Genomic DNA, 25,789 nt, shown 5'->3' on the forward strand with positions numbered 1-25,789 from the left:
AGTGTCAGGGTCTTTTCCAGTGAATCAGTTATTCACATCAGATGGCCAAAGTATTAGAGCTTCAGCTTCAGCATCAGTCCTTCCAATGAATATTCAGGGCTAATTTCCTTTAGGATTGACTGGATTGATTTCCTTGCTGTCCAGGGGACTCTCAAGAGTCTTCTCCAACACCACAATTTAAAAACTTCAATTCTTTGGCACTCAGCTTTTTTTATGGGCCAACTCTCACATCCATACATGACTACTGGAAAAAACACAGCTTTGACTAGATGGAAATTTGTTGGCAAAGTAATGTCTCTGCTTTTCAAAATGCTGTCTAATTGGTCATAATTTTCCTTCCAAGGAGGAAGTGTCTTTTAATTTCATGGCTGCAGTCACAATTTGCAGTGATTTTGGAGCCCAAGAAAATAAAGTTCACCTAATGACATGAAATTTCCTTCCTCTCCCTAGTTCCAGAAATCATAACAGGGGACATGGAATCAGCCATGGCAGTGGACCTGAACCCCTGGGTAGAATATGAATTCAGAGTGGTGGCCACCAATCCAATTGGGACTGGAGACCCAAGCACTCCATCTCGAATGATCCGCACAAATGAAGCAGGTAAGAATATTAGAGAGTCAGAATTCTATTGGGTATGCCCCTTAGTCGCTTTTTAAAAATTTACTTATTTTTAATTAAAGGATAATTGCTTTACAATATTGTGTTGGCTTCTGCCATACATCAACATGGATCAGTAATATGTGTATATATATATATATTCATCCCCTCCCTTTTGAACCTTCCTCCCACCTCCCAATCCATCCCACCCTTCTAGGTTGTCACAGAGCCCTGGTTTTTGTTCCCTGAGTAATACAACAAATAATCACTTTTAATGCAATTTGAATTAAATTATTGCTTTACTGTAATTTTTCCAAATTCATTTACCTGGATATCATAAAACTATTTCCTTTAAGATAATTATTTCATTTTATTTGTTTTCAGAGCTTTTTCTCCTTTTATCCACAAATACAGGTCTAGATGCTTCAATTTTCCTCCTTGCACTTATCTTCAAGTTAAGTTGAAGATGTTAGTTTCTCCTAATTATCTACTCATTCAATATAGCAGGTCCATAAAATTCAGAATAGATTAGCTCACCCTTTTTTTCTCCAGTGTTAGCAGTTACCTCTAATAATAGGCACTTTCTTAAAATTCTTTATGCTGCCTTCACCATCTGACCTGCTATAAATCATACTTTGAAAAGACAAATTTTGCCTTAACTTGACCAACTTATAAAACACCAGCATGCTTCCAGTCTTCTGGAATAATGTGTCTCTGAAAGAATGCTTATAAAGACCACATAAGGAAAATTAACAGCTTTATTTAAAAACAAATTTTAAGGTATCTTGTTATCACTTGAAAGGAACAGAATTAAAAAGTTGTTAATAGAGTTTTGACTACTTTGGACAAAGTCTTATTGAGATCTATCCTTTATGACCCTATCAAATTGTATGTAAAACATATTTGGTAAGGGACTAGTTTAGGCAAACACAAATATCAACAATGTTGATGAGAATAATTAAAACAGAGAAATGAAGAGGGGGTAGATTATAGATACAAGAGGGAGGAACATTAATGTCTACACTCAATGATAACATGAATCTCAATCACTACAGTATAAGTACAGTAAGGGTGAGAATCTTGTCTTTTTTGTTCATTGTTTTATTGTTCACCTTGAACAATGTCTGGCACTGGTAGTATGTCTTTGTTGAAAGATTTAAAGAGACTGTTAGTTTCCTTTCCTTTATATGCTGCTATCCACACCAGGACCAAGGTTAGAGAAACATGTACATAGAGAACTAAGAATGAAATGTGTACATTTTGTATCACAATTATTGAATTAGACCAAAAAATGTGATTTGTGACTTCTTGGAAATCGAATGCAGTTTATAATAAACAATCGAAAGTGTTGGTTCTTTCTCTAAAACACACTCAGTCTCATTCTTTAAAAATAGAAATAAAAGAATCAGAAAGTGAAAATAATCATTACATAATGTGAGAATTACAATAATTCTCATAAAGTGAGACAAATAATTAAAATTGTTTTCTGCCGGGGTCCAGCCCCGGTGGATCCAGGGAATTCGAAGGTGGGGATGGCATCAGCATCTTTGGAAATAACTTGTTTAATTACAGATAGAGAGGGATTAGAAGATTAGCAGAGAAAAAGAGGCTGAATAACTTGGTTCACATGGAATACCAATCACCACCTACACAGGCAGCAGGCATCTTCCCATTCTCCCACAGGAGAGGAGGCACTGAGCCCCCCCCGGTCCAATCTTAGAAGCCCAGGAAAAATTAATAGGCTTGGTGGGTACCCATGCACCAGATGGGAATTTGGCCAGAAAATAGTAGGAGAGAAAAAGGGGCTGAATAACTTGGTTTATGTGGGATACCAATAAAATTCCAAGACAAGGAATTTGCACCATCTACTTTGGGCCACAGGTGCCACTTGAATATTGGAAGGTGCCCCTCCTTGGGCTCCTTCTCGTGTGGGCTTGAAAACCAGTGCAAATAAGTAGACTTGGAGGGCACTCACGCTCCAGATGGGAATTCAGCCAGAAAAACGGGGAGCAGAAAAGAACGACATGAGGGAATCAGTCTTTCCGGAAACTGATCCAATTTCTTTATTTTGGGGTTTGCTTATATACCTTTTGTTACACATAGGGATGAATACAGAGTCATGCAGGGGTCAGCAGTCCTGACCTTTATCAAAATCAGGTGCTTCACATAAAAAAAAAAAAAAAAAAAAAAGGTCTTAGGGATATTACATCATCTTCTGGCCATGAGTGAGACCTGCTGACATTTTATGATCCTTTCTTTCTGATAACCAAAAAACTTATTTCTTCCAAGGGTGTTTTTTTCTTAAACCAGGCACCACCCTCCAAATAAAGTTACATTCCTATAGGGTGAGGGTGTAGTGAGTTACAATCAAGAAAGGCATTTATTTAACCCAAGGTTAACATGATTAATCTTAAAGGTTAATACTTATTTCTCCTACATGCTTAAAGGTTAATGCTTATTTCTCCTAAATGCTAGTTATATTCATTATAAGGGCAGGGAACATGGAGATTTAGCAGCAAACATCAGCCCAACAAATGAAAATCCTTTCACCAACGTTCCCCTTAAGATCTATTTAGTCTTAAGATAGTGATAAAGTTACATTTTTACATAGCAAGGACACAGTGATTTATAACAGAGTACAATGATCTATTACAAAAGAGAATATCCATTAACTCAAAAAGTCTAGTATTGCTAACCTTAAAAACTACTATATTTCCTTTTCTATATTCCAAATACATTGATTAATATATTCCCAGGTGCCTAAGGATATGGAGGCCTAGTGGCAATCATTGACTCAACAAGAAGAAAAAGCCCTATGCTAATTAAGACTTTCAAAATACTCCAAAACTCTCTGTGCTGTTTATGGTTAAGAGGTAGTAAACAATCATGTGCATAGTGGCAGCAGTATGGATAATCCTGTCACACAAGCTAGTCTGTCAGCAGAGAGGTTTGACCTGAGACATCCTTGTCCCACCCAGAGCAGGGAATTAGCAGCAATTATTGACACAACAAAACCCTTCACCAATATAATTCCTAACCAACCCACTATACTAATAATTTCTAACTCCCCAAAAGAATTTGCCTTTAGTAAGTCTAAAACATCTCATGCCTCTCAGATTGGGAGGCTGTAAACAATCACATGTGGCCGGACGAATCTACACAGGTGGGCTGGATAACCTTCAGAGGAGTCCGTAAGCTGAAACACTCTTGTCATGCCCAGGAATTTTTATTGCCTTGGAGCTGCACGTTTGCTCCTTCTCCGAGAGAAACAGTTATGGGGGAGAGCATAAAACAGACTCTGGTTTTGGGGGTAGATGCTCAGGAACAGGGGGTTTCCTGAGGCTTGATCATGCCTTTGTGTATGCCAAGCCTCCTTCCTCATGACCTTTGCCATGGGCGGAGTTCCTCAAGCTGGCCCCCGGCAGTTTTCATATAAAAATTAAGCACCAAAAAAATTAAAAATAGAGTAGCCTAATACATTGGAGAGTACATCATGAGAAATGCTGGGCTGGAAGAAACACAAGCTGGAATCAAGACTGCTGGGAGAAATATCAATAATCTCAGATATGCAGATGATACCACCCTTATCACAGAAAGTGAAGAGGAATTAAAAAGCCTTTTGATTAAAGTGAAAGAGGAGAGTGATACAGTTGGCTTAAAGCTCAACATTCAGAAAACAAAGATCATGACATCTGGTCCCATCACTTCATGGCAAATAGATGGGAAAACAGTGGAAACAGTGTCAGACTTTATTTTTGGGGGCTCCAAAATCACTGCAGATGGTGATTGCAGCCATGAAATTAAAAGACGCTTACTCCTTGAAAGGAAAGTTATGACTAACCTAGATAGCATATTGAAGAGCAGAGACATTACTTTGCCAACAAAGGTCTGTCTGGTCAAGGCTATGGTTTTTCCAGTGGTCATGTATGGATATGAGAGTTGGACTGTGAAGAAGGCTGAGAGCCGAAGAATTGATGCTTTTGAACTGTGGTGTTGGAGAAGACTCTTGAGAGTCCCTTGGACTGCGAGGAGATCCAACCAGTCTATTCTAAAGGAGATCTGTCCCGGGTTTTCTTTGGAAGGAATTATGCTAAATCTGAAACCAGTACTTGGGCCATCTCATGCGAAGAGTTGACTCATTGGAAAAGACTCTGATGCTGGGAGGGATTGGGGGCAGGAGGAGAAGGGGATGACAGAGGATGAGATGGCTGGATGGCATCACTGACTCAATGGATGTGAGTCTGAGTGAACTCCAGGGGTTGGTGATGGACAGGGAGGCTTGGTGTGCTGCAATTCATGGGGTCGCAAAAAGTCGGACACGACTGAGCGACTGAACTGAACTGAACTGAATATATTAGAAAAGATTCATTCATAGAAAAATCCAACTTTCTGCTTTTGTGCTTTGCCAATTACAAGTTGTTTTTTCTTGCTCCATTTTCAATAGTGTGAATTTTAAATTAAACATTAATTGCTTGGTTGCATTTCCATGCATTCATAAAAGCAGCCATGCTTTCATTGTGTACAGGTGTTCATTAATTAAGAGTATAACAGGTTAGTTGTTCCTCATTTTATGTACTCACTCTGCAGATATTGAAATGACTGCCAACATTAGTACTTAGGCTCACATATTTTCTAAAAAGCACTGCCTTACTTTGCATATTGTTAATTGTGTTTAAACAAAGGCAAAGATTGCTGCCTAATTCAGATGCTCTCTATAAATATTCATTTCAAAAATAAATAATCCATTTGGGATGACTAATCCTTTTGGATTTTCAATAGTATAAATCTCTTTGTGCTATTAAAAAGTACTTTAAAAAAAACACTGTCACATTTCAAGCTAAATCGTATTCAGATGATGCATTTTGATAGACTTGCCCCTCATCTATTTCTGCTGCTACTTCCATCATATAATGCCTGTCTCTCCATTTTATCATGAGTTCTATATACATGACATACTCTAGTCCATTAAAATCTTATGGAAGAGAAGAGAAATAGCATGAAAATTCATGAAATACTCTTTTCTGAAAATGAATTGAGGAAAGCTGTACTGTGCACTTTATGCTTCTTATGCTTTGGTAACACTCAAGGCTAGAGCTACTAATGGTGTTGAACCAAGTGTTGAGTTTTGTCCCTGTTTTGTCAGGCAGCACAGATTAAAAGGGACACCAACATCCTGAGACATCTTCTCAAGTGATGCACTCTGCCTCTTTGAGTACATGTCCTGTATTTTAAAAGATGATGCTGTTCTAATGGACCAAGTAATCTTTGAAAAGCAGTGGAGCTGCTTGGAAGAGAAAAGGTCTCACACTCAGGATATTGAGTTGAAAGCTTTATGTCCCTTTAAATTCTTCTCTTTACTAGAATATTCTAAACCCAAAGCACTTTTAGTAAAGCATTTTTACTTTAGATTGTTTCTTGTCCACATGTCCCAAAAGGTTAAATTTTCTTTACAATATCCTATAGGGTATATTTTTAATTTTATAGTCATCAAAATACTCTTAGTAGTCAATAAATATAAGATAAATTGGCTTAGTCAACTTATTATAATTAGGATGTCAAAATAGTCATACAAATACAGGTTTCCCCAGCTATACAAAAGAAAGGCATTCCTATGAAAATTTTGTAAGTCAAAATGCCATCAAATGAAGAATTTTTATTTCATTTAGTGCTCAAGTTCTTTGAAATTTTCATTCAGTTTTCATTTTTCACCTTTTTTCACAGAAGTGAAAATCTCTTCAGATTTCTTTCAGTTAGTGAAGCAGTTACTAAAATGTAGATAAAACAAAGTACCATAAAGCAAACTTTTGAAAAGCAAGGGATATCTGTATATATTTACACTTTAATGTGTGTTTATATTTATTTATTTATAGTTCAATTTTCTTACAAGTTTTAGTGAGTTAGCGACAGAGAGAGAGAAAGGGGTAGATATAACTCTGTTATTTTGGAAATGTGTTACAATCTTTAAATTACTATGTAAGTTTGTATTGAATAGTGGGAATCTTTTCCTACCATTTAAAAAGATAATCAAGAGAGAAAAATCATACTTTAAGAAATTAATTTGAAATATATATTCTCATAGATGTAACAAAATATGTAAATATGAATTTAGCAACAAAAATTCTCATTTATCTGAAAAATTCTCTTATTTAATTGAACCTTAATATTCTGTAAGTTACATATTTATAGCAGCAATTTAAAAGATACATGCAAAGGGGAGAAGATTGTGTTCACTATGTAACCTACAATTTAGAAAGATTTGGTTTTCTCCATTGTATAAAATTTCTATTATCAAAGCTTTTGATGTAAATCTCACTACTTGCTTTTTTATTTCATATTGTGATGAATTGATAGAGAAAGAAATAAAAGAAGGTGCTGCCTAATACCTATCATTAAGAGTTTCAGGTTCAGAGTTAGGCAGATCTACATTAATGGTCTTCTCTGCCACTTACTAGCAATAAACATAGGTAAGCTGTATGCACTGTTCAAAGCTCAATTTTCTCACTTGTAAAATAGAAATAATATAGCAATCTACTCCCTTCAACTATTGTATTAAATAAGATAAAGCAGGTGAAAAGATTTTCACACATGGTAAGCGCTTAATACTAGCGAGTTATTACTATTATTTTTATCATGAATTTAAATATTATTACTTTACTAAATAGAAATTTAAACAATAGTGATCATGCATGAGTTTCCATTTTAATATACAAGAAAATTTTCAGATTAAATATATGTTTGTCAACATAGTAAGTGTCATCTAGTCTCTTGGCTTGTAGTGGGCTTCTTCAATACACCATCCTGTTGAAAAGCCTCCACAGTAAATTGCACCATCCATCGTGGGCCCTCAGCCCACCTGAGTAGTCAGGGAGTCAAGAGAGACTTTCAAAGTGTGGTGCACAGTACAGGGTACGTCTTTGCTATAAGCCCCTCCTCACCTCCATGTAAGGCCTCTCCTTGTTGCTTTTTTTAATCTAGCTAGGGAAAGATTGAAGGCAGGAGGAGAAGGGGACAACAGAGGATAAGATGGTTGGATAGCATCACCGACTCAATGGACATGAGTTTGCATAAAGTCCAGGAGTTGGTGATAGAAAGGGAGGCCTGGCGTGCTGCAGTCCATGGGGTCACAAAGAGTTGGACACAGCTGAGCAACTGAATGGAACTGAACTGAGCCTCATCCATAGTGGATTGTGATACTGTTGCAACATGTAACTTTTTTTTTGGGGGGGGGGGCTTCTTATAGCAAAAGGAAATGAAACAACTTGCTTAAGCAAATTGCTGCAACTTCAATAACTTTCCAGTTTCTTATTGCATTATATTCTGTCCTGACATTCTCTTTGGATGTTAATATGGAAAATGTCACATATACTTTTGGCCAAAGAGTGGTTACCTGGGGTTCAGTGGTACAGAATCCACCTGCCAATGCAGGAGACAAGGGTTTGATTCCTGGGTTGGGAATATCCCTGGAGAAGGAAATGGCAACCCACTCCAATATTCTTGCCTGGAGAATCCCATCAACAGAGGAGCCTGGCAGGTTACACTCCATGGGGTCACAAAGAGTCGGACATGACTGAGCAACTAAACAACAATTTTTGGCCAAATAAGGAAAATATATACTTACATTTAAGAGGCTAATGCTCAACCAAATAAATATGAGTATCAAGTAAACAATCAGAATATATTTTCTAGCCTTAGCAGTTTCTGTACTATATCATATTACAGCTAGGTAACTGGTTTATTAAACATGCTGAACTTGGTAGAGTTTAGACATATAAATAAGTTTTATTCTTCTCCCACCATTGTTCTCCAATATGCTTCATCTCAAGTCTGGCTTCAGCCCCACTAGTTAATTTATCTAAAGTTTTTTAGATATTAGGACAGTCTCATTTTTCAGGTATCAAAGAATTCCATTTTAACTTAATAAAAACTTGCATCTCATATCTAGTTCTATGCTTCTGTCCCTCTATCCTAGTGCAGGCTTGACTAAAGGGTAATGATTTCTCTTTTCTTGCTTCTTTCTGCTTCCTCTCTGACCTCCAAATTCTATTCCAACTCCCAGGTCAGAAAAGAAGAAAGTGGACATCTACTTTAGGTGTTGCAGTTTGTGGATCTCAAGCAAATATTGAGTGCCCCACGAGATGGCATTTGTCCACATCCTGTTTCTTTCTCTCATGAGTACTTTGGGCTCTTTGGAGAGTATCCTATCTCCTACTAGCAAGCAGCTTTATCAGCTCTGAGCTCAGCAAGCCTATTCAAACCTACCTTCTGTAGGGTCTGCTTTGCCCACAATATTATTTCACATTTCTGATCCGCCAAGCTTTAGAAGTACAGTATGTCTTCAAAAACTATTTTGATCTCTGCTCTAATAGCATAGTGTGGCACTGGGTCATCCTACAAAATTCTGAAGCTCAATAGCATCCAGCTAAGATGTGAGAAGTAAGCATCTGTACTTTGCAGCAGCTGTTTTGCTTCTTATGACATTCCCACTTCACTCCTAGTGACAGCCGAGGCTGGAGGGCCATGCCACAGCACATCCATCTGCTAAGCTGACAGCCTCTTCCAACACATTCCTTGTGCTAAATAATCTCACAAAGATGGCTAGAGGAGAGTAATAGGAAAGGGTCAGCAAATTGGTTTTCTCCATTTCCTAATAGTTCTGTAGTTTTAGCTAGACAACCTCACTTTAGCATCCGAGGTTACATGTGTCTCATCCCAAGTCCAGAAAAGACTCATTAAGCTTCCTACTACAATTTCTTTCCATGTACATTATTTCTACTTCTGATAGGCTCTTGTTTTGTTCGTATTCTTATTTTCGCGGTTCTTGCCTGTGATAATTACTTAGAAAAGTTCATTGAGTTCAAAAGTTATGGAATGAACACAATGAAATACTATTGTAGGATGGAGCTGAATTAGTTTTCTCAGGGGCATGTGGGTTGGCCTTTTAAATGGCATTAATGTGGCTTTGAAGGCCAGACCAAATGGGACTCAGGTGGAATTATTTATAGGGGCAATTAAAAAATCTACGTACTATTGTCAGGCACTGGAGTGTACAGAGAAAAGGCATAAAGCTGTGAGGGTTTTAAAGGTCTCCCCAGTCTCTGTTTCTAAAATATATATATATATATATATATATATATATATATATATATATATATATGATATAAAAAAACAAAAGCATTCAACTGAAATAATTGGGAAAATCTCAAAGAAAATACTATTAAGTGAACATTATAGCTTTCTTCAACTGAGTAATTTAATTATATTAAATAAAAGAAATGGTTCTCAGTAACACTAAGAGAAGATGAAGATCATATTAAGAGCAAGCAACAGACCTCTAGGACCAAATCTCAATATTCAGGAAAAAAGAAGCTAATAGTACAGAAGACAGTATTTTAAAATCATGAAACCACTTTTTTACATCATGAAATATTTTCTACAAAATGTTTTCAAAAAATATATCTTCAGTTTCAGAGGCACTTTGCAAAGAGATGGGGATTTTAACAAATGCCTTTCTAAATGAAACATGAGTAATTGTTAGGCATGTCCATTTCTGATTAATAGCAAGGTGAGGGAAGAGCATTGGAAGATTTGAGCAAGAAAGACAAAAGGGCAGGGAGAGGATATCAGCCCAGGAGTAAATGTGAGACACTCAAGCTAGATTTCTCCTGTCTCCTTAGTCCCTATCATACTATATGCCAGTCAAAAATCATGAAGCACGTTCCAAGTCCAACGTTGAGCACATGTTCTGCATTATAGCATTTAAATCTTATATCAATACTGTAAAGCAGGAAGGTTTAGTCCCATCTTACAGATAAGAAAACAAAATAGGAGAATCTTAAAAACTTGCATAAAGTTACCTAGTCAGTAAGTGGCAGACCTGGAATTCTAATCTTAAGCCCCAAATGATGATTTCCAAGTTATCGTCTCTTGTGTTGTTGGAAGAGGATGTTTGCTATGATCAGTGTGTTCCCTTGGCAAAACTCTATTAGTCTTTGACCTGCTTCATTCTGTACTCCAAGGCCAAATTTGTCTGTTACTCCAGGTATTTCTTGACTTTCTACTTTTGCATTCCAGTCCCCTATAATGAAAAGGACATCCTTTTTTTGCGGGGGGGTGGGAGGGGAGTGTGGTGTTAGTTCTAAAAGGTCTTGTAGGTCTTCATAGAACTGTTCAATTTCAGCTTCTTCAGTGTTACTGGTCAGGGCATAGACTTGGATTACCGTGATATTGAATTGTTTGTCTTGGAAATGAACAGAGATCATTCTTTCGTTTTGAGATTACATCCAAGTACTGCATTTTGGACTCTTGTTGACTATGATAGCTGCTCCATTTCTTCTAAGGGATTCCTGCCCACAGTAGTAGATATAATGGTCGCCTGATTTAAATTCACCCATTCAGTCGATCTTAGTTCCTGATTCCTAGAATGTCAACGTTCACTCTTGCCATCTCCTTTTTGACCACTTCCAATTTGCCTTGATTCATGGACTTAACATTCCAGGTTCCTATACAATATTGCTCTTTATAGCATCAGACCTTGCTTCTGTCACCAGTCACATCCACAAGTGGGTGTTGTTTTTGCTTTGGCTCCATCCCTTCATTCTTTCTGGAGTTATTTCTCCACTGATCTCCAGTAGCATATTGGGCACCTACCAACCTGCAGAGTTCATCTAACCATCTCATCATCTGACGCCCCTTTTTCTTTTGCCTTCAGTCTTTCCCACCATCAAGGTCTTTTCCACTGAGTCAGATCTTTGTATCAGGTGGCCGAAGTATTGGAGCTTCAGCTTCAGTATCAGTCCTTCCAATGAATATTCAGGGTTGATTTCCTTTAGGATTGACTGATTTGGTCTTCTTGCTATCCAAGGGACTCTCAAGAGTCTTCTTCACTGCAATTCAAAAGCAACAGTTCTTTGGCACTCATTCTTCTTTGTGGCCCAACTGTCACATCCATACATTACTACTGGAAAAACCATAGTTTTGACTATAAGGACCGTTGTCAACAAAGTGATGTTTTTTATTTTTAATACACTGTCTACATTTGTCATAGCTTTTCTTCCAAAGAGCAAGTGTCTTTTGATTTCATGGATGCAGTCACCAGCTGCAGTAATTTGGAAGCCCGAGAAAATAAAATCTGTTGCTGTTTCCACTTTTTCCCCATCTATTTGATATGGAGTAATGGACTGGAAGAAGCACAAGCTGGAATCAAGATTGCTGGGAGAAATATCAGTAACCTCAGATATGCAGATGACACCACCTTTATGGCAGAAAGTGAAGAGGAACTAAAAAGCCTCTTGATGAGAGTGAAAGAGGAGGGTGAAAGAGTTGGCTTAGAGCTCAACATTCAGAAAACAAAGATCATGGCATATAGTCTCATCACTTCATGGGAAATAGATGGGGAAACAGTGGAAACAGTGTCAGGCTTCATTTTGGGAGGGGCCTCCAAAATCACTGCAGATGGTGACTGCAGCCATGAAATTAAAAGACACTTACTCCTTGGAAGAAAAGTTATGCCCAACCTAGATAGTGTATTGAAAAGCAGAGACATTACTTTGCCCACAAAGGTCCGCGTAGTCAAGGCTGTGGTTTTTCCAGTGGTCATGTATGGATGTGAGAATTGGACTGTGAAGAAAGCTGAGCACTGAAGAATTTATGCTTTTGAACTGTGGTGTTGGAGAAGACTCTTGAGAGTCCCTTGGACTGCGAGGAGATCCAACCAGTCTATCCTAAAGGAGACCAGCCCTGGGTGTACTTTGGAAGGAATGATGCTAAAGCTGAAACTCCAGTACTTTGGCCACCTCATGTGAAGAGTGACTCATTGGAAAAGACAATGATGCTGGGAGGGATTGGGGGCGGGAGGAAAAGAGGATAACAGAGGATGAGAGGGCTGGATGGCATCACCAACTCGATGGATGTGAGTTTGAGTGAACTCCAGGAGTTGGTGATGGACAGGGAGGCCTGGCACGCTGTGATTCATGGGGTCGCAAACAGTTGGACACGACTGAGCAACTGAACTGAACTGAATGGGACTGAATGCCATGATCTTAGCTTTTTGAAAGTTGAATGTTAAGCCAGCTTTTTCACTCTCCTCTTTCACCCTCACCAAGAGGCTGTTTAGTTCCTCTTCACTTTCTGCCATTAGAGTTGTATCATCTGCATTCTGAGATTGTTACTATTTCTCCCTGCAATCTTGATTTCAGCCTGTGACTCATCCAGCCTGGCATTTTGCATGATATAAACTCTGCATAGGAGTTAAATTTATAAATTACATTTCTAGGCACTGTGATATATAATTTTGAAAACCTTAAAAAGTAAGTACTATTATTATCTCCATGAGGAAACTGAAGGACAAAGAGGTTAAGAAGTATTTGAAACCAACCAGCTAGAACGGTAAAACTGTTATTAGGTTTTATGATCTTTCTTGGTCCCAGAAGAACACTTTATTACTACTTACATGTACCACTTTATCTACACTATTGATAAGAATAACAGCATTATTTGAACTCCTTAGGAAACACCACTGACTTTTCCTTTTTAAATTTTGGAAACTCTAACTCTTCTAATAAAGTGGGCTTAAGTGATAATCAGTTAACTGAATTACTTGTATGTTATATAGTTCAATTCAGGTAGGAACTTTTGTTGTTATTGCTTGATTTCTCTCCTGACTTCACCCTCACCATGTAAGTAACCTCTATTCTTTCTTCCTTTCTTCTGCACTTTTCTGTCCAAAGCAGTTGCTGGATTGTGCTCCTAATTTTGTGACTTTTCTCAGATCTCTAGCAAAGCTGTATTATTTAATGAGCCATGTGAACATCTACTATAGTAGATTTGGAAATTTTTCATGGAAAAAAAAAGAGATTGGTAGATGATTTCATCCTGTATTCTTCTATTAGTTGAGTGTTAATTAAAGCATATTTTTAGTGTGACAGACTTTGTTCAGATTACTATACTTAGGAAGAGTTCTTTGAAGCACAAGCTTAACTTTATGCATGCTTAAACTAAGGTAGTATAATATATTTTGGTTGCTCTGAGCATTTGCAACCAAACATATAAAATGAAAAGGGACAAAAGTCTACATTTTAACATGCCAGACAAGGCACTAAAATAGCAAGGCATTTACAGATTGTTGGAAAAATGTTAATCACATTATTCAGTCATGGAAGAGTAATGTTCAAAAAGAAATTCAGAAAAATCAGTGAAAGTGAAAGTGTTAGTCCCTCAGTGGTGTCTGATTCTTTGCAACCCCATAGACCATAGCCCACCAGGCTCCTCAGTCCACGGAATTCTCCAGGCAAGAATGCTGGAATGGGTTGCCATGCTCTCCTCCAGGGAATCTTCCCAACCCAGGGATCAAATCTCTGGGTCTCCTGCAATGCAGGCAAATTCTTTAACATTTGAGTGACCAGGGAAGCCCAGAGTGAACCCATTAACAATGCATGTAAACTTGATTCTCTGAACTAATAATTTCATGGCATTTATCAGTAGCCAACTGAGGGAGAGAGGAATCTAGCTGCATAAATATAAATCAAAATTTGACTATATTTAAATATATTTGGTTTTAAGTAAATGTGTGTTTCTCTGAACTCAATGAAAGCATTTATTACATGTTTGATCATATTAATTTTTTGCTTCTAACAAGAATTATAGAGCTTTCACAACAGAATGACTCTGAAAAATTAAGGCATATCTCTACATATCATAAGCATGTTGTTTTATAAATAAAGGATATAATTAAAATCAGTGGACTCCAAAGTGTTGACTGCAGAGATGATAACTGTGTGCCATCAACTTGAAAAAGAAATGAATGAGCATGGGTTCCACTGATCATCTGCATGTAATTAGGAAATTTAAGCTAATTAGAATGAGAGTGTTCATTTCAAACATTGTGATCCTGACAGCAGAACACACTGCCTGAGTTATATCTATTAAAGCCTTAGGTTTTCTTTTTTGTTTCTTTTGCCATTTTTATTGAGATATAATTGATATATAACACTATATTAAAAGTGAAAAACAATGATTTTATATATTTGTATATTACAAGATGACTATCATAATAAATTTAGTTAATATTAATCACCTCACACAGTTTTGTTTTTCCTTATGATGAGAACTTTTAAGATATGCTTTCAGCAATATTCAAATATATGATAACAGTATTTTTAACTATAGTCACTATGTCTTCCCAGAATTTATTTATCTTGCATCTGGAAGTTCATACCTTTGTACCACATTTGCCCATTTCCTCAAGCCCTGTCCTCACCTCTGGCGATTACCAATTCGTTCCCTGTTCCCACCAGTGCCATTTTTTCCTTTGTAAGATTCCACATGTAAGTGAGATCATACAATGTTTGTCATCTGCTGTCCAGCTTATTTCACTTAATGCAATGCCCTCCAGGTCCATCCATGTTGTCTCAAATGGTCGAGTTACTTTCTTTGTATGCCTGAATAGTATTTCATTGTATTATAATACACCATATGTTTTTTATCCATTCATCGATCAATGCATTTAGGTTATTTCCCTGTCTTTAAAGCCTCAAATTTTTGTTACCATTTCAGTTACTATTTTCTGTTACTATTTCCTATTATATCTAGCAAGCCTGTTGTAGAAAGAACAGTTCATGCTTATACACTAACTTGTACACTTATACATAACTTATATACTTATACATAAACTATTAAAACACAATGCTCTATAATGCCTCTTTTGTATCATTTATTATACACTAAAGGGCTTCTCTTGTGGCTCAGATGGTAAAGAATCCACCTGCAATGTGGGAGACTTGGGTGCAAGATCCACTGGAGAAGGGAAAGGCTACCCACTGCAGCATTCTGGCCTGGAGAATTCCATGGACTGGGTAGTCTATGGAGTTGCAAAGAGTTGGACATGACTGAGCGACTTTCACTTTCATTATACATTAAAAGTGGATAAACTTACTTAACATGAAGCTGAATATGGATTTCTGTGGTAGCTGAGATGGTAGAGAATCCAACTGCAATGTGGGAGACCTGGCTTTGATCCCTGGGTTGGGAAGATCCCCTGGAGAAGTGAATAGTTACCCACTCCAGTATTCTTGCCTGGAGAATTCCATGGGCAGAGGAGCTTGGCAGGCAAAGAGTCAGACGCTACTGACTGACTTTCATTTCACTACCTTAAAAGAAACTGACAGTAGTAGGAAGACTTCAAAAACTAATTTTATATGATAAAAGAAATTTTACAAAATCTAGGTCAATTGTGAATAATTTGACAAGGATGTTTCCCATACAAAAGCAAATTAAATTTTGCTTTCTTGGTTCCTCAAAGTGGAAATTTTCCCCACACTTTTCATTAGTTTCTTTTTTTTTTTTTTACTCAAAAAGTTAAAATCTTTGAAAAATCTCAATATATTTTCTAAAAAAAAAAAAAAAGCATTCATAGACTATGCGACAATACTACCAAAACAAGAAAGTTTTGACATCAAACCATCACTTGCATTTTATCCTACTCATGTTTCTTTAATGAACTTCAAGAATTATTCACAAAAGCTAGAGGTTCCAAGCATTCTCTTTTTAGATTATGTCTGAGGGCTGAATAAAACAGAAAAGGACTTTCAGTGCCTAGTGTTTCCATGAAATCCATGCTTGTGGGGAGAGTATCTTCCAAGAAAAATATGCAAGATCCTAAATCTGGGTATAAATAAATAATTCCAATATAATAGATGAAGTAGGTGGCTCTGGTAGCTATTAGTTGAATATTATTTAGCTATTAATTGTCAGAGATGAATGTGAAACATATTTGTATGTGGATAACTTTTTATTTTTTATAAATAAATGATACTAAGAGAAGCTATTGTGGCACAATATCAACAAATTAGCTGTTTACACAGTTTATTTGGCCATGCATTGATGGTCACAGTATTCAGAACTCTGACGTTAGCCACTGATGTATATTTGGAATTGTGTATCCCTGTCCTTTTACACATAAAGTTAAACCAGTTCTTTTCTTGTGTGCCTCATCCATACCATACACCAGAAAAAAAAAAAGAACTTTGACTTAGTACTGGATAACAGTGATTTGGAGACCTGGTATCAAGGCACACTGCCATGTCATAAGTTGTTACATGCAGAAATAACTTTTGACTATTAGTAAAAAGCTCAAGTCATCTGCCTGTTCTTCATATAAATCAGGATGTATTTACTGCTATTGCTCCAATGCCATCATTTTTCTTAGTTGAATCACTTGTAACTTCCTGACTGAGAGACAAAGGGGTATCCAGTTCCATATAATTCTGAGGGAGTACATGAGCATGAACTCCACATGTGAATAATTTTTGACATGTATGTAACTGTGAAAGAAGCAAGAAAAATTTGTCACTGCTTCCGCATGAACAAGATAAGAACTGACATTCATGGAGAACATGGCCTAGGAGATGACATTGGGACCCTGGTGACTTAAGGTCATTTAATTCAACAGATGCAATGATAGTGCTCTTTCCCACCCCCGTGGTCCAGGGAGAATTTTTTTTCCTTTCTATTAGTATATAAATTCTACATCAGTTTTTCTAGTATATGAAATGTGTGAATATCTGCCAGTAATTAAAAGCCTTTCATCCAAGTAGGTAATATATGAAAGTTAATGTATTGTTTATGAGTATATCAAGATCATTTAAAAACTATCTGTTGAGATATAAAGGTAACACTGAAGTGTAATATTGCTAATGCAGCCTCATAGCCTGGAAAAGGCTTTCTTTTAATAATTTTCTTCATTTAACAGTTATTCTTTTGATAATATTCCCTTTCAACTTCAAACATATTTTGTAGCTTGATTCAGTGAAGGGGAAATTTATTTCTTTGACACATTATTATTCTTTTAATAATTACACATTTGTAAAACTTTTGCCAAGTATCTATATATTTTCAGTTTGCAAAGAGATTCAGCCTTATAGTTTTTTGTTTTTGTTTTGTTTTGTTTTGTTTTTTTGTAATATGTAATCATTTAAATAGCTTCTCACTCCATGGAGCTATTGCTAAGATTTCTTTATAAGGACCTGCTATACAGCACAGGTGCTCTACTCATTACTCTGTAGTGGGAAAAGAATCTTAAAAAGACTGAATATATGTTTATGTATAACAGATTCACTTTGCAATACACCTGAAACTGACAGAATATTGTAAATAATCTATGTGTGCTTAGTCGCTTGGTCCTGTCCAAATCCTTGTGACCCCATAGACTAGTCTGCCAGGTTCCTCTGTCCATGGAATTTTTCTCGGAAGGAATACTGGAATGGGTTGCCATGCCCTCCTCCAAGGGATCTTCCCAACCCAGGGTTCGAATCCAGGTCTCCACTCCCATAAAAATATTAAAAAAAAAAAGAAATTGCATTTACCCTTCTAAATAAACTATAATTGGCATTTTCCATGGGGAAAAAAAAAAAAGAAGAAGAAGAATAAAGACTAGTTTTTAGCTGGGGGAAAAGTTTCTTTAAACTGGAGTTTCCTGGGAGTTCTAGTAAAGCCCTAAGGCCAATGTCTACCTGTGGAATTTCCAGGGGCTCTGCAAGCCCTGGATCACAGAAGATTCACTGATTAGAAAGGAAAAAAATGTGTAGCATGAAGCTTAACTTATCATTAGTAGATGTCCTTGACTGTAGTGTTAATTATGATTTGGACCTTATAAACCAGAGAACATTTACAAGAGAATAATTAGTTTGGAGATGCAGTATATGGCCATGAAAAATATCTGCAAAACTCTCCCACAGAGATTTGAAAGCAGGATATCCATCACAAATGTTTTGTTTTAATATTGAATAAGACCATCCTGACTTCAAACAAATTTTGATCTGTTTATTTGAAAATGTTACCCAACCAGGTAGAATTATGATGCATTCTTATTGTAAGGACACGTAAAGTGTGCATTTTCCTCACTCATGGCCCATTTTTAACCACAGTTCCAAAGACAGCACCTACCAATGTAAGTGGAAGAAGTGGAAGAAGGCACGAGTTGGTCATCGCCTGGGAGGTAAGAAAGCCCACTCAGATGGCAGGATGTGTTGATTCCTTAAATAGAAAGCTACACATAGAGTATGAGTACCTGGTACAGAGTATCTGTGTAATTTTTGTTTGAGATTACAAATGAGATTACAAAACACTTTGAGCGTCAATTACTCACATGAATATTTCCAATGTGAACCTTTGATACCAAGTCTAAAGTCCCATCCTGTCATATGGGCTCTGTTAGAATAAAGCTTGAATAATTAAAATACGTCCTCTCTCAAATTCGTTCAGATGTTTGTTTGGCTTAGTTTAATGTTTGATTACTTCACAGTTGACATTTTGTGGGCTAAACCCACTGAGGTTTTTCTGGAGTAGAGCCTGGGATATCTCATTTATCCCATAAAATAATCCCACTAGTGATGATAATTTTCCCTGTTTTCTAAATGATAACTGATACACAGTTTGAGTAATTTCCTGAGAAACAGTAGAATTAGGATTTTTATAACAAAATGCTTGTTCTTTTGTATCCCTCACCATCTGACCTCCAAAATTCCTTCTGTCAAAGGAAAGGAGTGGGAGATGAAAGCCTGTGAGAGGTACATCTATTTTACATAAAGGCACTTTCCTCTTCTGATGTTAACTTACTCTATTATCAAATATAGCTTTGTAGAGAACAGATCAGTGCCTCAAAAAGTGGAGATGGAAGTACCTATTGGAGAAAACTGAACTAATCCCTGACCATCTCGAAGAACAATGAAAGAATGTACAAAAATATACAGAAAAACTTCTTCCCCTTAGTAAATCTTCCATGAGCACATCCTCTGACCTGTTCCTGTTTATTCTCTTCTTCTTCAATAAAACTTTATGTCTTGCTTTTGATTTCTGCAGAGGTATTAACTTCCCAATTCCTGACCTTCACTGAGATCATACCTCTTTAAATGGAATTGCCTTCCCTGTCAGTTGTGTGTCTTACTCAGCTTGGGCTACTGTAACAAAAATGCCATAGACTGGGTGGCTTATAAACAACAGAAATTTATTTCTCACAGTTTTGGATGCTGGAAGTCCAGTTCTAGAAGGCACAGGTGGGTTCAGGTCTAGTGAGGGCCTATTTCCTGGTGCTTATAGCACCATCTTCTCACTGTGTCCTCATCTGGCAGAGGGGCAGAAGAGCTCTTTAGAGTCTATTATTAGGGCACCAATCTGACTCATGAGTACTCCATCCTCATAACTAAATCACCTACCCCAAATCCATCTCCTAATACAATCACATGGGGAATTAGGAATTATCACATAAACTGGTGGGGTGGGGGTGGGGGAGATGATATAAACATTTAGTATATAGTACTTTGATATGATAGATTTTGTCTCTTTTTTTCCTCAAATCAATTTTTTTTTAATAAAGTAACAAATATTTGTGTGTGTTAAGTCGCTTGAGTCATGTCCAACTCTGAAAGCCTATGGACTGTAGCCTTCCAGTCTCCTCTTTCCATGGGATTCTCCAGGCAAGAATACTAGAGTGGGTAACTATGCCCTCCTCTGGGGGAATCTTCCCGACTCAGGGATCAAACCTTCAGCTCTTGAGACTCCTGCACTGCCGGCAGATCCTTTAGTGCTGAGCCACTGTCTATTGGATATCTATTTGTCAAACATTGTCCTAGGCAATGGTTGGTAACTGCTCCATTGACTAACTAGTTAATCACAATTGCACAATGCAATTCATGGCTATTTAACAAATTTAAATGTGGGAATTCTCTTGCAGTCCAGTGGTTAGGGCTCCAGTCTTCCACTAAAGAGGACATGGATTGGGGACCTATGATCTGGTATATGAGGCCATGTGACCAAGAAAATAAAAATTAAAGAATTTAAATATAAATCATATAATACAAGCTTCTTGTGCATATACTGCATTCTAATTATTCTAATATTTTATATGTTAGTAAAGCACAAAAGTAATTAAGGAAAATACTAAAAAAAGAAAAACAAAAAGGTCTTACATTAATTTCTCCTAAATTTTCTGAGCAAAGACCTTTGCAGAGCATTACCAGTGACAAGATTTTCCCAACCACCAGACCATATGACAATTTTCACCAACATGTTAAATTCTAGTGTGGATTCCAAGGACCTTTGTTTCATATACATGACTAATTGGAGTAAAGTTGTCTCACTTCAAGAGTTTTTAATACTCTTGATAATTTTCTTAAATATCAACTGATACCATTTAATTTTTTAACTTTTACCTTTAAAGCCTTTTAAATTTGCAACAACTGCCAAGTGATTATGCTACATTGGCTTTCAATGTACTAGAAAGTTCTGAGAATCTTTTTTGTTAAAGTTATCTATAATTTTAAAAGGTTAAAGACTGGAATAAATAGGTTTCTTAACCAATTATTTTGCTGATAATTAATTGTATTTTTTCTTCTCTAGCCAGTATCTGAAGAGTTTCAGAATGGGGAAGGCTTTGGCTATATTGTGGCTTTCAGGCCCAATGGAACACGTGGCTGGAAGGAAAAAATGGTGACATCCTCTGAAGCTTCAAAATTCATCTATCGAGATGAAAGTGTCCCTCCTCTTACCCCCTTTGAAGTGAAGGTTGGCGTTTATAACAATAAAGGGGATGGACCTTTCAGTCAAATTGTTGTCATATGTTCAGCTGAAGGAGGTCAGTTTTATCATCCTTATTTTCATTTAACATTTTAATATTTATTTTGGTAACTGAATGTGACATTATTGTATTATTAGAAAATACAGATATGCCCGAAGAGGAAATAAAAAACCCATAAAACAAAACTTAGCCATAAATTCACTAAACTTTTTAGATATATTTTTCCAAAATTTTTCCAAATAAGTTTTATTGAAAAAAGTTGATAATTCCATATATTAATACTTTTCTTTATGTTCTTCATGCCCCACTGATATATGGCAAATATCTTTCCATGATAATAACAATATTAGTAATGCCTGTTATGTAGTCTATTCTGTGAACATATGGGCATTTAACTATTCTTCTTTGGTTTGAAATTTAGATCATTTTCCATTTTAATCCACAAAAATTTAAATTTATATCAAATGAATTTAAATAAATACTCCAATAAATATTTGTTACTAACATCATATACAAAATATTGTACTGATAAAGAAGTATCTGACAGGATTTTTTGTTGCAAGCTTTTCACACATGGTATCATTAAATCCTCACAACAATCTTGACTAATAGGCATTATAATCCCCATTAAAGGGAAAGAGAAGTTGAAGTTCAGGAAAATTAAGAAACTTGCTGAAAAAGTTATATAGTTTGTAATTGAGAATTAAACCCATTGCTGCCAATCATTAAATCCTTGATTTGTCTATAGCAAGCTGCTATCATATGCATAACCTTGTTCAATCTCAATATAAAACTACTAGGTAGTGAAACTGATAAACATCTTTTGCTATTGTGATTATGTAACTATTATTCACTTAATACCAGTGTATCATGATTAGTCAACAGAAAATAATAGAATTCTGTATCATTAAAGCTACCATTTAATAGGGGAAAAAATCTGCCAGATAAGCAGGACCTGGGCAGTATACCCATTTCATAGACTGTAAGACATTGTGTTTACTTGCAGGGCCAACTGAAATTCTGCCCTTGAACTGAAGAAAGACTATGATGTTATTCATGGCTATAGTCAATAGGTGGTAGTGCTAGGATGCCAACTCAGCTTTCTACATCAAAATCTCTGGTTCTTTCAAGGTTTAGTACAAAAATGCATTTTCTACTAAATGCATAAGAAGCTTGACGTTGAGAGGAAGCTTGACAGAACTAACTCCCCAAAGTTAGCTATTCCACATAGTCTTTCTTCAATTCAAGCGCAGAATTTCAGTTGGCCCTGAAAGTAAATACAATGCCTTACAGTCCCTAAACTTGACAGCCAGCTGAGCTAATGCTCCACCAGAGACAGCACAGATTTGTCCTTCCAAATAATTACTGCTTTTATAAACGGACTTTTTTATTTCCTTTGTGCCCACATGTGTGACTCGAATAGCTCAAGAGGATTATCAATCTTTTTGGTACTGGGCATTCATGGGGGTAAATAAATAACTTCTTTTGAATATTGAAATACAAAGGTAGTATTTGATTTATGAAAGATGTAGTTTTTCATTACCAGCTCCTTTGTATTTTGTGATATAGAGGAAAATTTTGAAGCAGAAGTAGAAAATTTACCCTAGTATTAGAATGACCAAGGAAGTGAAGAGTCAAGTAATACCAAACAACTGTAAGTGTCCTGACGAGATATTCATGCACTTATTGTTGTTTAGTCACTAAGTTGTGTCCAACTCTTTGTGACCCCATGGACTGTAGCCCACCAGGCTCCTCTGACCATGAGATTTTCCAGGCAAGAATACTAGAGTGGGTTGTCATTTCCTTTTCCAGGGGATCTTCCTGACCTGGGAATCAAATCTACTTCTCTTTCACTGGCAGATGGATCCTTTACCTTTGAGCCACTGGGGAAGCCCATTCATGCACTTAGCATCTCAAATTTGTGATGTGTTTTCAGATAGTATATACAGTCTCCATATTACTTATATTAACTCTTACAATCAAATGTGAGGTAGGAATCTCAAGTTGCAATTTACTTGTAGGAAACTGAGGCTCAGAGGCTAAGTAACGTGCTAAATTCAACTCAGTAAAATAGTTGTACCTTTTTTTTGTAACTCTAGTAACTCAGTAAGTTACTTAAGTAAGCTACTTAAGTGTAAGTGACAGGACTGGGGTTTGAACCCAGGTGTGTATGACTCCAAAACTAATGCTTTTAGTCACTACCCTGTATCATCTCATCAGGAATGTTTTTAATAATAATATTTTGCTACTGTTTTATTTTATTGTGTATATTATTTTGTATCATTTGTCATGCACATGGCCCAAAAGGTCATGTGAGATGAATTGCAGGGGTTTATGAACATGATTTGCATGGTAACACCAGTGCTGCCTTTAAAAAATCCAAATTTTTACATTCCTTGTCAACATTTGCTTTGAAGTTAAATTATAGCAGCCACCATGGGTTGTTTACCCTATTTCCTTAAACTTGAGACAGTTTGCCTTTAGAGATTCCTCTTTCTAGCTGGATAGAAAATATGTGTATTTTCAAAGACACTGAAGCTGTTGCTGTAACATATTTCTTAGTAACACTTCCTTTATTTTTGTTGACTGAAATGTGAAAGATAGAAGGAAAATTAAATCTGGATAGAGTCTGCCTTTGTTCTGACAACAAAATTAAAACATATATTTAGCATTTGCTCACTAATTAACTTTACTAACTTGGAATTTCATGTGTAAATATTAATAGAGCTTTAGCACCATTACATTGTGTCAACCAGGAAAAGCAGGATCATGGAAAGAAGAGAGTGTTTGCCTGGAGTGGGCAGAGCTTCAGATGGAAGCTCAAAGTAACTTGAAAGCCTTTGGCAGTTATTTTCACCTCTCTGAGCCTTGCCTTCCTCCACTTTAAAAGTGGAAATCTATATTATCGCTGGGAGCCATTACAAATGTAAGGCTGAAATTCTGTTATTCTATTTTCTGAAAAATTCTTTTACATTTTAGTTGTCCCAGGATAGGCAGTAATAATAGATCCATTTTTGTTCTAGAATAAAATTAGAGAAGGGACTTCCCTGGTGGTTCAGTGGCTAAGGCTCCGAGTTCCCAATGCAGGGGGTTCAGGGTTCAATCCCTCATCAGGCAGCTAGATCCCACGTGTTGCAACCAAGACCCAGCGAAGTCTAATGGGTGATTTGGGGCTTCCCAGCCAGCACAGTGGTAAAGAATCTCTCTGCCAAAGCAGGAGAAGCAAGAGACATGGGTTTGATACCTGGGTCTGTAAGATCCCCTGAAGTAGGAAATGGCAGCCCACTCCAATTTTCTGGCCTGGAGAATCCCAGGGACAGAGGAGCCTGGCTGGCTATAGTTCATGTGGTAGCGAAGAGTCAGATAAGGTTGAGCACACACACACAAACAGGGAAATCAACATCCTTTTTAGTCACTTGGCAAACTATTGGAAAAGGAGTGGACATTTTCAATATTGGACAATTTTAAAAAGAGTAAAGGGCTGTTCAGTTCAGTTCAGTTCATTCACTCAGTCGTGTCCGACTGTTAGCGACCCCATGAATCGCAGCACGCCAGGCCTCCCTGTCCATCACCAACTCCCGGAGTTCACTCAGACTCACGTCCATCGAGTCAGTGATTTATAAACTAATAAAAATAGAATATAGTACTCATGCCAGAGCAGATTCCTCTTGTCCATGCCTGTGACGTTCACAGAGATTCATGGTGAGCCCTTGTCATCATATTCTTGCCCAAACCCCAAATATCTGATTGAGATTGCATTTCTCCCTAAGACAAAATCTGTTTCTTTGTTCTTCCATTAACCTAGTCCACCTGTTTATCACCTCAAAAGCCCTCTTTATTCTTAAATAAAGTGAAGAACAAGAGCAGGGGGACTAGTTTTCTATTCCCTTTTATGGGTATAGTTTCTTCCCTTCATTCATGACACAGCTAGGGTACCAGGAAGAAGGTATCGCCTTTTCAGAGCTGACACTGAGCCCTGAAGAGAAACGTGCCAGGTGCCGTATCAAGCGCAGCCACCAGATTTTGCGTTGATGGAGAGAAGCACGAAACTCAAGGACTTCAAGGCACACCTGACAGTACTAGCTCTCAACCTAGTTCCCCTGGCACATCAACAGAGGATGGCCTTCACATCCAGAACACATTTCCATAAGTGCTTGTGTGCATTTGCCATGTGCTTCGTCTTTTTTCCTTTTCTCTCAAGAAACCTATTGGAATGTGAGTGAGGCATACATTACTGAAGGCAAAACATTGAATATGATCTGTTATAGAAGGAATCATCCTTTATACACATAGATACTTAGTAAATCACTTAGGAAATGACTCTCACCACTCGCAGGTTGGCTATTGCCCTAAAGTACCATCAGAAATTACTGGGCTTCCCTGGTGGCTCAGAAGGTAAAGAGTCCACCTGTAATGCAGGAGACCTGGGTTTGACCCCTGGGTAGGGGGGATCCCCTGGAGAAGGGAATGGCAACCCACTCCAGTGTTCTTGCCTGGAGAATTCCATGGACAGAGGAGCCTGCTGGGCTACAGTCCATGGGGTCACAAAGAGTTGGATGCAACGGAGCAACTAACACTTTCACTGTCAGAAAACCTCCAGATGTTTGTTGTTGTTGTTTTTTCCTC

General features: G+C 37.1%; 1 protein-coding gene across 1 annotated transcript in view; it reads left to right on the top strand.

Moving 5' to 3' along the window:
* Positions 458-25,789, top strand: part of LOC102176145 (contactin-5) — an 87,702-nt gene continuing 62,370 nt past the window's right edge. Inside the window, exons 1-3 of the mRNA XM_018059878.1 lie at positions 458-600; positions 18,516-18,586; positions 20,986-21,220. Of these exons, the coding sequence (XP_017915367.1) occupies positions 474-600; positions 18,516-18,586; positions 20,986-21,220 (433 nt within the window). The 5' untranslated portion in view covers positions 458-473. The remainder of the gene's footprint in view (positions 601-18,515; positions 18,587-20,985; positions 21,221-25,789) is intronic.

The sequence above is a fragment of the Capra hircus genome, chromosome 15 (assembly GCF_001704415.2).
Source record: "Capra hircus breed San Clemente chromosome 15, ASM170441v1, whole genome shotgun sequence".
In the NCBI taxonomy this organism is placed as follows: Eukaryota; Metazoa; Chordata; class Mammalia; order Artiodactyla; family Bovidae; genus Capra; species Capra hircus.